The following is a 15,899-nucleotide window of genomic DNA, read 5'->3' as shown; positions in this document are numbered from 1 at the left end:
CCTTGGCTTTCTTACCTGTAAAATAAGATTCATAATAGTTATCATATTTAAGAAAGTGGCATGTAAAGCAACCACTATAATGCCTGACCAAGTTTTCATATTGATATGTCAGTTGTAATATTATTTCTATTGTTATTACTTGTTAATTGTTCTATCCATTTAGTATTTCAAAATACATAAATCTTTCTGACTCTAGTATGGAGGATGGTAAAGGGACAGTTCTGTACCTGTTTTGTCTTTTACCAGGTATCACTGTCCTTTTCAGTACTTACTTTAGAAATGAAAATATTCATCCACAACATTAGTAGACATGAACAGCTAATGAAATTTGCATAGTTGACCAGAATCTGATGACAATGGATGTGTGTTCCCTTGAGATGAGTGGTGTCATCTTTGGTGAAATTTGGATTGTTTATTTGACAGGAATTCTAAAGAGAACAGACGTCTCTGAATTTTGTTTTGAATTTTACCTTTGAGGACATTCAGAAGTTTGTTTAAACTTTTGACAGTTATCAAAAAGATATGAGATCTTCTGAGCAGTGATTGCTTTGGGCTGCCCTGCAGGGTTAATGACTACTAGATCATGTTTGGATTTGCAGAGAGACCAGAAAACTGCAGCAGAAAGAAGGGGGAAGGGGCTTCTCAGATGTGAATTATGGCTCTTCTCTCCATCAGCCCTCCCAACCCACTTAATAGTTTTCTTTGTTTTGTAAGCAGGATAGATTTTTAAGTTATACTTTGGTATTTTTACATTTTCTTTTTTTTATAGTACAACTTTGGTAAAGGAGATTTCTGTTTGTAAAACAGTTTTAATTTCTCTTTTTCTTGACATTGAAAATAAATAAAATACCAATAACAGCTAATATTTATTGCATGTCTGCATGTAACATTAACTGTAGGAATTTTATAGATGTTCTTCCTCAGTATGTGGAATTTCTATTCTTAATTTGTTGAGATTTTTTTTTTTTAAATCAGGAGTAGATATTGGAATTTGGAAATGTTTCTCCAGTGTCTGTTGAGATAATATTGCATTTAATATAGTCAGTTATGTTGATCGGTAGTTGATGATTAATCCAACCGTATATTCTGAGGAAAGCACCCATTGGTTGTGATATGTAATTACTTAGATTAAGGGATTTGATTTGCTAAAATCTTGTTGAGAATTTTTGCATTTATGATTATGAGTAAATTTGGTTGCTACTTTTCTTTCCTCGTAATGACTTTGGTTTTGTTAATTTGGAAAGCTTTCCTGTATTTTGATTTTCTGGAAGAGTTTGTATAGGATTAGTACTATTTCTTCCTTAAGGGAGTCATAGAAGTCACCAGTGAAGAATTCTGAGCCTGAAGTTGTCTTTGTGGAAACATATTTATTACAAATTCAAATTCATGTGGGTTATCTGTTTCTTTTAGAATGAGTATGGTAGTCTTTGCCTATCGAACATTGGGTCCACTTCATCTATATTTTCAAATGTGTAGGCAGGGAGTTCTTAAAAATATTTCCTCTTCTCCTTCAGTAGAGTCTGAACTGATGTTATGTCTTTCATTCATCAACATTGATAATTTGTACCATCTATTTTTATGATCAGTATGGCTAAAAATGTATCAATTATATTAATATTCTCAAACATTCAACATTTAGTTTCATTGATTTTTCTCTATTATTTTTCCTTTCTCTTTTATTGATTTCCACTCTGATTTTTTCTGGGGTTTTCCATTTTTGTTTTGGTTTGGGGTTTTGTTGTGATTTTTTAAAATTTTCAAATTAGAAATCAAAGTTATCAGCCTAAGACCTTTCTTTTCAATATGTAGGTGATTAGGGCTGTTTCTATATGTACTACTTTAGTGAACTATTACAGTTTTTGATATGTTGACACAGGGGATTATTTATAATTGTTCTATTTGAATTTTGAATATTTGATGTTTTCCATATAGCTATTACAATTTCTAATTTAAATCCATTGTATACAAAGAACATAATTCATACCACTTGAATCTTTTTAAATTCATTAAGATTTCTTATATGATTCAGAGTATGGTCTGCCTTGGTAAATATTACATGTGCACATTAAAGAAAAATGTATATTCCATTTTTGTTCTATTGATACCAGTTAGGACAACTTGATTGACAGTGTGATTGAAATCTATATCATTCCTTTTTTTGTCCATATATTCTATCAAACACGAGGGGGTATGAAAAATCAGTGAAAATTATTTGCCTTTCTCCTTGCATTTCTGTCAAATTTGGTTTCATACATTTTGAAATTTTCTAATTTTGTGTGTAAACATTTGAATTATGTCTGCTAGATAAATTAGCCCTTTTATCATTATGAAATCATCATTTTTATCTTTGATAATTATCTTTGCTCTAAAATCTAGTTTTCTGACATTAATATAGCCATTCTAGCTTCTCTTTTGACATGTGTTGCATGGTATGTACTTTTTCATCCTTTTAATTTTAACCTATTTGTGTCCTTATGTTTAAAATGTTTGTAAGCAATTTAAACAAAATTAAGGTGGATCTTTTTTCATTCCACAGACCATCTGTCTCTTTTCTGGGTATGTGGTTGATTTAACTGATTGATTATTGATTATGATTAGGTTTGAGTCTTTTATCTTGCTTATATTTTTTGTCCCATCTGTTCATTGTTCCCTTATTCCTCTTTCTGCCTTCTTTTAATAGACAGTTTCCATATATTCATTTTATATCTTCTGTTGATATATTAGCTGTAACTTATTTTATTATTTTTGTAGTAAGGTATCCTAGCACATTAATGATCAAATCTTACCACCCAGTCCCAGCAGATCATCATAATATAATAATTGCTAACTTTTTGAACTCTTACTTTGTGCTAGGCATTCTGCACGGAGGCTTATATAATTTAATTTTCACAATTAACCTTATCAGGACGTACTGTTTTTACCCTGATTTATAGTTAACGAAATGACAGTTAAAGTTAATCATCTTTTCCAAATCTTCCCCTAATATGGTGGGATTTGCCTATGCAGGGCATGCTTGCATTTCTACTCTGTCTAGCTGTCTTAAGTGCCTCCTCACTTCCAAGCAGGTCCACCTTTTCATCTGTAATTTTGAGTTCTGTTTTCTCTCTTGATGATGGGGTAGTAGTGTGTTATTTTAGCAAAGTAACCCATGCTTATCTTTTAACTATAAATATGTTTTCCTCTTATTTAGCAATAGCCTCCCTCATTAAGAATTAAAATATGTGGGAAATGACAAGGATTCTGGTAGGCTGATTGGAGAGAGGAGTAGGGAAGATTGCTATATGAGTCAGGGTTTATGGTCCTTTTCCCTCTGAAAGTGAACTTCTGTTGATCTCATCATGTTTCCGTTATCCAGTGCCTTGCTACATGGGAGTCATTCCTTACATCACAGACTGACCTCCACTTGGAAGAAGACTCTGAAGATAAACTATAATCCCATAGAGAACTTCCATTTGATCTTTGGGAGACAACATCTATCAACCAAAGTTATTCTTTAAGGATTGGCTATGTCCTGTATCAAGTGGATGAAAAATGTTCACACTATCTGGAAAACCAACGACTTGAAAACTCAGGTATTCCAGGCCATTGACATGAATTGGATGTATATATATGGAAATCTATCTATATAGGTATATGGATTTATCTATATATCTATGTTGAGAGAGATAGTTTTAGCTTAATTTTAATTATGTTCTTAAATTTATGTGCCAATAATTGCATATAGAGATTTTTTTCTTAAATATTTGACTGTGGAATATGTCATTTTAAATATGTTGTAAAGACTCAGTTTTAATAAAAGGTTTAATATGAAATGACTGGCTGTGTTCTTTTTCAACTGGTAGCTCATACCTCTAAAATGGATTCTAATATGAATTCAATTATGTTAACAGGTATGCTGTGCATTCACTTTAATTATAATTTTTTCTCATACTATTTACTTTTATATTAAGAATTTGAAGTAAATATCAAAAATTGCTTAACATGAAAAGTGAATAATAGCTGTTAAAATAAATGATTTGTTACAAGTTAAGTACTTTTTTCTATAGTTAAAAAAAAAATAGTGTCCAAAAAATAAATTTCAGTTATTATTTAAAGTTAGAAACCTTGATATAGTCTTATTCCTGCCCATACATATATTCTTTTTCTTTTGGTATATTTTATATACTCTTCACAATTAGCCTTGATTTTTTAAGGTATACAGGGTTTATCAGGATTATTATCCCATTCATTTATTAAGGGTCTCTCCTTTGCAAGGTGTTATAGGTACTTGTGATTCAGAGTGATGAGAAAGAACCACTTTACTCTCAGGTCTTAGGTTCTGGGATATTGATTATACAGAGTGATTTCATGTTAACTTTGTGGGTGTAGATTTTCATTTTTCTTGAACCTATACCCAAGTGAAATTTCTGGGTCATGTCATAACTAAATTTAACCATTTCAGAAGTTGCCAGACTATTTTCCAAATTGGCTGCACCATCTTACATCCTCCCAGCAGTGTATGAGAATTTCAGTTTCTTCACAACCTCAGCGATACTTGATAGTATCAGATTTCTTCTGACTGTAGCCATCCTAGTGGTATGAAGAGGTACCTCATTATTGTTTTGATTTGCATTTTCACAATGTATTTTTCATGTGTTTATTGGCCATATGTAAATATTCTTCAGGAAAATGTCCTTTCATATATTCTGCCACTTTAAAAATTAGATTTTTTTTGTCTTTTTACTGCTGAGTTGTAAGTCTTCTTTATATATTCCAGATATAAGTCCCTATCAGAGTGTGATTTTCATTTACTTGATTATGCCCTTTAAACTAAAGAAGCTTTTAATTTTGATGAAATCAAAGGTAACTATTTTTTCTTTTTTGCTTCTACTTTTTGAGTCCTATCTGAGAAGCCATTGCCAAGTCCATGGTTATACAGATTTTTACTCTTATGTTTCCATGTATGAGTTGAACTCTTAGATTTAGAACTTTGTTCCATTTTGTGTTAACTTTTGCATATGGTGTGAGGAAAGGTGCCAGTTTCATTCCTTACATGTGGTATGCCTTTGTCTTAGCTCAGTTTGTTGAAAGAAACTTAGAATTTTCACATGTCTACAGGGATTGTCTTTCTGTTGTGCTAGTAGTGGAATCCCTGGCATAACTTTCTTGTACTTATTGTTCTGATGTGTGTTCTGTGTGGTTGTTGTAATTTGTAAGTGTGGTTACTGGATACCTCATCATAAACAGCTTTTAAGTAACAATAGCACTGTAGACTTTTACTTAAGTCCACCCTAATGTTTACGTGTACTTTTCATTCAACTTCCCCAAACACAAGTTTCTTGTTGTTCAGTTACTTTTTCTACAAGTATACAGCCTTACAAAATAAATAAATAAATAAAAAAATAATGATTTTAAAAGGGACTTTTAATAGCTTTTATATGGACATGATAATAGACTTAGTACATCTTGACAATAGCTGTCTATGAAAAGACGAGTACTTGTGTAACTGTTTGGAGCCAGGCATTTCTGTTCTTCCTAAGAAGTCTACTCCCTCCTTTCATTCTAGTTACCTGGAGGGAAAAAATAAAAACATTATTACCTTAACTGATTTTCAAACGAGAGCTTTGATGTTTAATCAAGTTATTTGACTTGAAATCCAAAGGAAAAAGAAACATTTTCTGTGTCTATGGGAAGTGAGACTGTGCTTAAATTGAAGACATTACCAGACAATATGCCTCCCGTGAACCGAGGAACTGCAGGCCTAGGCTCCGCATCTACCAGAAACTTTACTCAACTCATTTGGTTCACAGATACTGAAGCTCCTATTCAAACTTAAAATTTTCTTTCTCTTTTAAAAAATTCCTGGAAGTTGATTCAGTAAGAAACATTATTTGCCCCATTTCTCAAGAAATAGAAAAGCCCAAACACATACCGGGGTACATACACTTTGAACAGAAAATCATTTCTTGATGTGTGTACTCCCAAGAAGATACAAAAACACAAATAAAAATCTGGGCCTCTTTTTTTTTTTAATTTTTAAAAAAATTTTTGCCTCCTTCTTATGCCTCATTCCAAGATTACCTCGAGTATAATTTTATATCTTTTTGGGATTCGCCTTGTGCTATTGAGCATCCATTTTATAATTAATTCCATTAACTCCTTCCTCTGTTCTGCTGTAAACAGTTGTTTTGTAATTTTTCAAAACTCAGTCAGATCTATGCTTTAATCAAGCCCTATTGATTGATTTTTTTTTAACTGCTCATTGGCCAAGTTTTCCTGTCTTCAAAATTTTGTTTCAGAATTCTTATTATTGCACTTGATAAGTGAACAAATCAAATTACTTAAGAAAAAAGACAATGGATCAGCTGATATAACCAAAATGAAGCAGAAAATTTGGGCACAACTAGTTCTCTTTCTGTCCTTGTCTACTACTTCACTTGAATAGGTTGCCTCCATTCCTCCTCTTGCTTCCCTTCCATGAGGCTAAATCAGTGATTCTCAACTGGTGTCATTTTGATCCCCAGGGAATATTTAGCAGAGGCTGGAAATATCTTGGGTTGTCATACTAGGAAAAGTAGGGTACTATTGGTATTTAGTAGATCAAAGCCAGGATGCTGTTAAATATCCCATAATGCACATGGCAACCCTGACAAAAAAAAAAAAAAAGAATTTTCTGAATGAAATTTCAATACTGCTAGGTTGAAAAGTTTGGGAGTTAATGTGCACAAGTAGCTCCTGTCTCAAAAGTGCCCAACTTTAAGTGAAATAAGCCACTCCCAAAGAACCAAAGGCAAAATATTCTCTCTGATATGTGTATGCTGACTCACAATAGGTGGTTGGGGGAGGGGTGTTCACTAGATTGGACTGGGTGGAGAGAGGGGAAGGGAGGGAGGATGGGAATGGAAAAGACAGTAGAATGAATCAGACATTACTATGTTCATATGTGAATACATGACCAGTGTAACTCCACATCATGCACAATCACAAAAATGAGAAGTTATACTGCATGTATGTATGATATGTCAAAGTACATCCTACTGTCATGTATAACTAAAAAGAACAAATAAAAAAAAATGTTCAAAAAAAAAAAAAAACAAGTGTTCTCCTTTGCCACAGAAAGGGAAAGAACTTTTGTCTTTCAGCTTCAGTTCAGCTAAAAATCTCCTGGGAAAAAACTAGATTTATTTCCAACCAAGCCCCCTTTTATCCTCACCTCCTCATTTCTGTTCCAAGTCAATTTTTGTGGATAAGAGTTGAGGTTAGTTTCCCCACAGAGTATAGCAGGCAGAGAGGTTAGGCCAAAGAAAGATGGCAGCCTTAATTCAGATACCTGTTAGATGTTAGTTTTCAACAGAAAGCACTGCTTTACCCAGAAGAAAAAAGAGTACCTGGCAAGACAAAATAACACATGACATATCCACAACTATAATTTTAAATGAATATGCATTTTATCCATTGAGTATTTTATTAGCTCTATACATTTGCATAATTAATATTACTCTTATGCCTAAAATTCTTCAATAAGCAAGGACTAATGTAAAATAACTCTTCAAAGAACATGTATTGGAGATTATAAGTGTAAATAATCAGTTGGTACAGCACATATAATTGCATAGAAAGTCAATCATAATTTTGTTGGCTAAGAAGTAGCACAAGACTGTGGAATTAGTTGTTAGTGCACTCGTCTGTATTAAAAACACCTTTAAGTTTGATAGAATAATGAGCATAGTATATGAAATGTATTACTGTGCTGAAATACTGAATTGAGATTCCTTTGAAACACCCGGATATTAGGAATGCATTGAATGACAAAGATGTGACCCATTTATTTATTTATTTACCTATTTATTTATTTATCAGAAAAGGGACAAAGAAGTTCTATTGATTTGCTAGCAGAGGAGAAAGACAGGAGACTCCTGTCCCAGAGGCTGTGATTCTGCCCATCAGCAGTGACCCTTTCTTTTACAAATATGTTCAACTACATGATTATCTTAACATTGAATGTAATAATGAGGAACTGACTCTGCAAATATTACTAAAGATGAAGTTCATTGCACTATTGCAGGATGATTTGAAAGTTAAGAATAATGAAATTTATCTATTATGTGGAGATTTCTTTTCTAGGTCTCTTAAGCCAGGTTAGTGCCTGAAAAATGGCATTTAAATGTCTTCAATTTAAGTGACTATACACCTGCAATTGATCTTGTAATTAATCAGTCCTTTGCTGAACTCCTTTACTGTCTTATGTTTGGGCCACCTTTAGCAGCACACCTCTTAATTCTGGCAATCTGGAATTGTTTTTTGTTTTTTTTTTTTTTTAATTTTATAAGTAGCTAATTTTTCATAATATCTCAGATGAAATTTTCACAAATACTAGTGTGTAAAAACCTCTCACAGCTAAAGCAGTAATGCTGTACCTATGCATTTCCTTTTCTGCAGGTGTTTTGTAAAGGACGTATAATTTTATTTTCTTTTGCTCTATTTTAAGTAGGAGTAAACATTTTTTTCTCTTCTGAAAATAAAAGGGACAATCATAAGAATTCTTTTACAGCTATAGAGTGACAAGAGCCACACTGGTACAACTTCCAAATTTTTTGTCCACAGTACTCTGTTCACCAGGCCGGAGGCTAAAGCCCTTGAAGATTAGCTCTGCTCTGTCATCTCACGGATCTGCTTAGTGTGAACATTCTCAGATCATGGTGTTTAGAAGCCAGACCCTCATATTATTTCAGTCAACCTTTACCATATAAGAAAAGCTCACAGGAGCACAGTGGATCCTAGATGGTTGCCCTTTCTGTTTCATTATTGCTTTCACACACTCTCGCATCACCACAAAGCCAGGTCTGGCTCACATCGTCCTTCCTTTGCAGCAGAGGCCTCTCAGTATATTACTCCCTGGCAGGCTCTCTGACATCTATTTCAGTCATCTTCAAACCACAATCTTCTGACTGGTTTCATCTTCACAGAGTTTTCTTTGGTCCACAGTACAATGAGAAAGTTAAGGACAATATCCTATAGTTTTCATATAGCCAAACTCAAGTTCTTTTTAAATCATTTTAAAGTTAATATGCTTATCTTATGGTATAATGATATACAGTGTCCTTACCTGTATAAACAAAAAGAAAACCATTTATGATGATTAATTTCAAGGATCAATGTGACTAGGCCATGGGGTGCCCAGACAGTTGGTCAGATACTATGAATGTTTCCATAATGATGTTTTGGGATGAATTTAACATTTAAATTCATGGACTGAGTAAAACAGTTTGTCTTCCCTAATTTGAGTGGGCCTTATCTAGTCAGTTGAATGCTGAATAAATTCTAAAGGGTAAGAGCAAATCCTGCTTGCTTATCTCCCTCTGGGCTGGGACATTGGCTTTTTTCCTGACTTTGAATTCAAGTCATTAGCTTTTCTTGGGTCTCAAGCCTGTCAGCCATTAGACTGGACCTAACGCATTGGCTTTCCTGGTTCTTGAACTTGCTGATTACAAATCGTGATCTGTCAGCCTCCATGATCCTGTGAGCCAGTTCCTCACAATAAATCCCTTTCTCTCTCTCCTACTTCTCTGTTTCTCTGAAGAACACTGATGGATACTTCATGTTTGTCTCCCCACACCTCTTTAGAAACTATACTTGTTGTGAAATCCCAAAGTTCAGAATCTGAACTCTCTTCACCACCCTGCTTGATCAATCTGATTCTATTTCTCTAAGTCTATTGTTTCTGCATTAAGTTTCTGAGGGTATTAGCTTATAAAATGCAGGGTTTTCTCTTCCTGCCTACTGTACAGTCTCACTCCTGAGGCTATTAGTGCCTCTAACCTCTGAATGAAGGGTGGGAAGAAGCTGAAGACTACAGGATAAAGGGATTATTTTAATTTATTGTATAATATTTTGTCCCATAAAATTATTATTTTTAAAAGAGAGTTATGTCCTTGTCAGATATTCCAAGCCTCTCAGAAGCATAAATTCAATAAAATTTTTAGATAGCACCTAATTTCTGCAATCTTATCTATCAATTATTGAGTTCTTTTTATGTGTCATTCCTGCTGGTTGTGACTTTCTTGCCTGTCCTCACTTCAAATTTCTAGCAATATAAAAACAGAGGAACCATTATCTCTATCATTTCTAAGGAAACTAGAACTTACAAGTTATCTTTTCTAAGCTGACAAAATTAGAAAATAATGGGTCAAGGATAATGGAGGTCTCTTTCCAGCATCCACGTTTCCTGTATCACTGTTTCTCAGCATGCACCTGCATCACTTAGGCATCTTGTTAACATGCAGATTCTGATTCAGTAGGTCTGGGTGGGTCTGGGGTTCTACATTTCTAACAAGCTTCCAGGAGCTATCGATGTTTCTACTCCAAAGGTGACTTGTTAAATAGCAATGTGATTCATTATAGGGAGGTAGACCCTGTGAGAATGTATTAAGTGATGGATATAAAATCCTTTGTTTACTTGACCTGGAGAGTCACACTTTCGTTTTGTGTTTAGGCGCTTTCTCTTTATAGTTCTGTGACCCTAGGAAAATCACTTAATTTTCTTTTACCAGTTCTATAGAAAAGGCAACTAATGGTACTTAATTAATATGATTATTGCATAAAATATGTGTGAAAATGTCTGTACATATTAACAACACAGGCTGTACATTAAAAATATAGAAACTTAGGAGGATATAATTGTTCTCCTAGAAAGACCTACCTTATAGCATAGATTCTTCCAGAATGGGAAAATAAGAAACACACAGTTGTTAGCTACTGATAAACTCATTGGTAGTAAACTGATCAAGAAATTTTTTCCAAGTTCAGCCATTTGTAATCATTTGTAGGGTGACAGTACCCTGGACCTTGGGCACCCTACATGCAGAGAGAGATGAAGGCTATCTGGAAGCAGTCTCTCTGGTAAACCATTCTGGTATGTATCCTATAAAAGTAGAAATTTGTTCCTGTGTGTTTAATAATGGCTTTGGATGAACTCAGAGAGTTGAGAGAGCTAGAATTAAATTCTGAACACACTGTTAAAAAAAAAAAAAAAACAGGCATTTTAGCATTAGAATTAAATTGTAAGTTCTTGAGTTAACTATTCTAGGCCCCAATTCCCCATCTATGAAAAGGGGAAATTAATCTGCCAGATCTACATTATTGGGAAGTATAAGAATAAATTAAACACAGCTGACTTTGACTACTTACTTTACTAAGGAAAGAGAATTTTAAGATTTGCATCAACTTCCTTTTGTTACCCACTAAATACTTGAATCTTCCAATCCCTCCTTGAGTGAATCCTGAGATAAGTAAAAATTCAGAATGTGATACGTTTGTGAGATACATAGCTATATAATGCATGTTGAAGTTCATATTTATTTCCGTGGGCAGAGCAGAATGTGTGCATGTGTGGTATATGGAAATGTATAGTAAATTTCTGGAAATACATAAGTTAAATTTACATGGAGCAGGAAGCATGCATACTCTTGCTTACCTCCCTCTCGTCTTATCAGGTACCATAATTCTCTCAGGTTTGAAAATGCATCCATGTCCATGTTTATAAGGTTATTGAGGAAGGAGATCCTTTAAAATGAGGCAGCTATTTATATGTGTTTGTCTACTTTAGCTTGTGTAATTATTTAAGGCTATAATTAAGTATGTTCAAAAGAGAAAATTTGAACTTCCAAAATTCCTGTTTATGTTTCTCTTAATGTAAGTCATAGAGATTGAAGAGATTGTTTTGTTTTTTAATTCTAAAACATGACAGTGTACTCTTAGTAAGATCAGAAGAAAAATGCTTTCTCATTTTAAGGGGATTCATCCCAGAACATTCAATTGAATAACAAATCAGAGTTGATTAAATAAGGCATTTGATAAATGTACATCAAAAATGTTTTCTTCTTACTTGAATATTATTATTGACTTTAAAATTGAATTATTATCTATTTGAACAATCCAATATTCCAAATCTTTTGAAGCAGTTCACATTAAAATATCATCATATGTGCACCCACTCATTTAGTAATTCATTAGTTCCACAGATATTCCACTAATAAATTCCAGAAACCATTATCTGTGCTATTGTAAACAATAATGATAAATAAAGAAGACATACTCCACTCTAAGGAAATCAAAAGTCTAATGAGGAGACAGACATTATGCAGTAAGTAATGATAAATCTCAATTAATGCATTTATCAGCTCTAAGACTGCCTTTAAAAATAAGCCAATCCCAAAAAACCAAAGGCCCAATGTTTGCCCTTATACGGGGATGATGATATATAATGGGGGCAGTGGGTGGGGAGTGAGATAAGTATGGAGGAACTTTAGATTATGTAGAGGGAAATGAGGGGGGTGGTGAAAAACAGTGGAATGAGACAGACATCATTACCCTATGTACATGTATGGTTACACGAATGGTTTAAATCTACATCGTGCACAACCATAGAAACAAAATGATGTACCCCATTTGTGTACAATGAATCAAAATGCAGTCTGCAAAAAAAAAAAAAAAAAAAAAAACCAAAGTACAAAAATTTGAGTGCCTTCAAGCAATAGAAACCTACTTGTCTTACAGTTTGAGACTAGAAGTGGTGAAATCAAGGTGCCTGCAGAGTCATGTCTGCCCCAATGGCACTAGGAGAGAATCCCTCCTTGTCTCTCCTAGCTTCTGTTGCTGGCTGGCAATCCTCAGTGTTCCCTGGTGTATAGATGCATCTCTCCAGTCACCTGGCTGCCTTCTCCCTGTGTGTTTTCTTCCCTCTGCAGGTATCTCTGTACCTAATTTCCCTTTGTAACAAGAACCCTAGTCATAGTGGAATAAGGCCCACCGTAATGACCTCATTTTAACATGGTTATCTCTAAATACCTAAAATTGAAATAAGTTCACATTCTGAGGCTTCATGGGTTAGGACTTTAACATGCTTATTTTCAAAGGGGACATCACCCATAACAGTGCATGATTTCAAATTATGTATGGCAAGTGCCATGACATAATCAGAGGAAGTATTATAAAAGGGAGAATAACATGGATATCTGTATTATTATTATTATTATTATTATTATTACTATTATTTTTTTATGCTGGGGATTTAACCCAGGGGTGCTTTACTACTGAGTTATATCTCCATCCCATTTTTATATCTATTTGGGGGCAGGGTCTTGCTAAGTTGCTTAGAGTATCATTAAGTTGCTGAGGCTGACCTCAAATTTGTGATCCTCCTGTCTCAGCCTCCCAAGTCATTGGGATTACAGGCATGTGCCACCATGTCAGGCTGAAAGTCCTTTTAAAATTGAGTAGACAGGAAAGGACTACTGAAGGCCTGGCAAATAATAACCAACCAAATAAGCAAAAGGGAGGATATTGGGTCTGAGCAAAACAGCATATTCAAAAGTCCTGAGGGGGGAAAAATTTGATGTGTAGAAGGATGTAGAAAAAATCCAGAGTTTCTGAAGCATTGTGAATGAGAAAGACAGGCCCCAAGAGGAGTTGCTTAAACTAACTGGAATTTTTATTTATTTATTTATTTTAGGAAATGTGCACAATTATCAGAACTTGGCTAAGGGTAGTATGAACTCATAAAGGACCCAATTAGTATGGTTTTATTACTTCCTTAATAATAAGTGAAAAGGTCAGGAACATGGGAAGAAATAAGCAAGGTAGGAACAGCAGAAGATCAGGGAGAAGGCTGAACAAAGAACGAGTGCCTGCAGAACTCATAAACCAAATTGTCGTAAACTGTGTTGATACTCAGGGAGGTTTGTACTAGTGCAGCCATGCTGTCACTAAAACATTTAAATGTCATAGTAATTAAAAGCAATTGAGACTATTTACCCTCTGCCATGGGCTTCCAATCACCCCACTGGCCCATCTCCTATAACCGTCCTTAGATGGTCCTCAAGTTTCAAAACTGAGAACATCTCTTGATTGTGAGCCCAGGATACCCCTCCTTCGGCTCTATCGCTAGCATTTATGTACATGTATACACAACTACATGTATGCAAATGTCTTCATTACACATGCATGTATTGGTAAAAATTAACTAGCAAAATGAACTTAAAAGATAGTTGTTTATATACTTGCCTTGAACATAATGTCTGAAATCTTCACCATTCACTGAGAATCAAAATCATTGACTGATGGGGAGGTGTGGAGGCTAGAGACAGGCATGTAACTGGGGAAGTGAACTTAGAAAATCCAACAATCAAGTTGGCCTTGATTCAAGTTGGTGCCTGTATCCAAATTGGTCCCTTCCACAGTGAAAGTAGTTAAATGAGAGATCCACACAGAGGCAATGCCTGAAGTCCAGAGAAATAACTGCATACCAGTTCCAGGAGACCTGGAGGATGAGGGACAGGATCCACTTCTGGGAGAGAACTGGTCCCAGTTGGGTATAGGACAGCTTCCAATATTAGTGAAGGAAAGGAAAGCTAACATTGTCAAAGTGGGATACAAATGAAAAGAAAGATTTAAATGCCTCCTCATTTAACCAGGAAGTCCACAGGTAGGGTGTCTTCAAGATTAACTTAATCTGGGTGCTCTACCTCTTGTCTGCAGTTGTTGCCGCCAGTATTTTGCTTCTTGGCTTCCTTCTCTCTGCTTCCTTTCCTGACTGTAAGGAATGAACTGGTGGCCTTTGGTTTCATATTCACATACACAATATCAAGAGAAAGCAAAAAATTGTCTCTTCCAATGATTTTCTATTGTTTAAGAATAGGTCTGTCTCCGACAATACCTAGCAAAATTATGTGCCTTGTTTCCAAATTAAAATCCACACCCACTTTGAACCAATTCTTGTGACTGCTTTGTCACACAGCAGTTGGCCCAGACCTGACCTTCTAAGCCAATCCCAAGCAAGGAGAATGAGATTACTCATTCTATTTAGTCCACTCCTGGATTTATTATCATGTTTTTATCATTTAGCAGTGGAAAATTTCATTAGATTCTTTTTCAATTTTGTTGAAAGCACAAAGTCAGAGAAGGATTTGATGCCCTAGTATTAGTGTCTCTGATATGGACGCACACACCAAGACAAAATTAGAAACATCAAAGATTTGTAGAGGGTATACCTGTGAGTAATAAAGACAAGAGGAGCTGAGGAAGGCTGCAGGCTGCAGTAGAGTGTGAAGCTAGGAGAGAGAGGTGCAAGGAGACAACACTGGGTTTGAAGGACCTTGGGAGACAGCACAGTCCTAGGAGGCCTTGGACCAGAAGAGAATCTAGGATAAGCATTTTCTGTTATAAGAATCCCAGGTGGGCAACTATAGCCCAGGTCTAGTAGCTCCATTAGCTCAGCCACTGTGAGTAGTCTGAGGACATGACTACTCATGTAGTCATTGTAAGTACATTGTGATAAGTGGGTCTACACAGCAGGCAGCTGTAGGTACCCACCGACCATGCCTCACACCACAGGATTCCTCTTAGGGAGTTACACTGTCAACCTAGCCTGACAGGCCTAGGGCCTGTCAGAGTCAGCCCTCTCCTCTCAGTTTCCAGAAAGTACAAAAAGTAGATTTCACCAAAACTTACTCAACTACAATTACCAATTCTTCTACTCTTTTCACTTAGAAACTTACCTTCTTAGAAAGATTTAGGAGCATGTATGCATTGCTAATGTTAATGAACCTTGCAATTACAACAAGTTCTGATAGAGTACTTGAATCTTCAAGTTTTAAATATATTTTTATTAAAACTGGGAGTTTTGAGAAAAATGTATTTAGAGAGCATTCCTATTCTTAAAAATAGAATGAGACTTAGCTCGTTCAATTGATAGAAAATGTCTACCATATGAACTAGTCGGCAAAGCCAGTCCTCATTGTAAATCTGTCATTATTTTTCAATTAAAATAAACATGAAATTTGAGCTTCTATCAGAATAACCTCCTCTCTGAGTTTTAAGATATATAATTACATGGAAAGATAGGTAATAGATGGGAGGATGGG

The 15,899-nt window shown here is 34.9% G+C and overlaps 1 protein-coding gene across 2 annotated transcripts in view; it reads left to right on the top strand.

Moving 5' to 3' along the window:
• Positions 1 to 5,293, top strand: part of Snx7 (sorting nexin 7) — an 85,719-nt gene extending 80,426 nt beyond the window's left edge. For both annotated transcript variants that reach the window (XM_047534105.1, XM_047534023.1), the window contains one exon: positions 3,356 to 5,293. In XM_047534105.1, coding sequence (XP_047390061.1) covers positions 3,356 to 3,433 — 78 coding nt within the window. In that variant the 3' untranslated portion in view covers positions 3,434 to 5,293. The remainder of the gene's footprint in view (positions 1 to 3,355) is intronic.
• Positions 5,294 to 15,899: the final 10,606 nt, after the last annotated feature.

This window comes from Sciurus carolinensis, chromosome 1, assembly GCF_902686445.1.
Source record: "Sciurus carolinensis chromosome 1, mSciCar1.2, whole genome shotgun sequence".
Lineage (NCBI taxonomy): Eukaryota > Metazoa > Chordata > Mammalia > Rodentia > Sciuridae > Sciurus > Sciurus carolinensis.
Note: the sequence above shows the minus strand (reverse complement) of the source record. Positions and strands in the feature narration are given on the sequence as shown.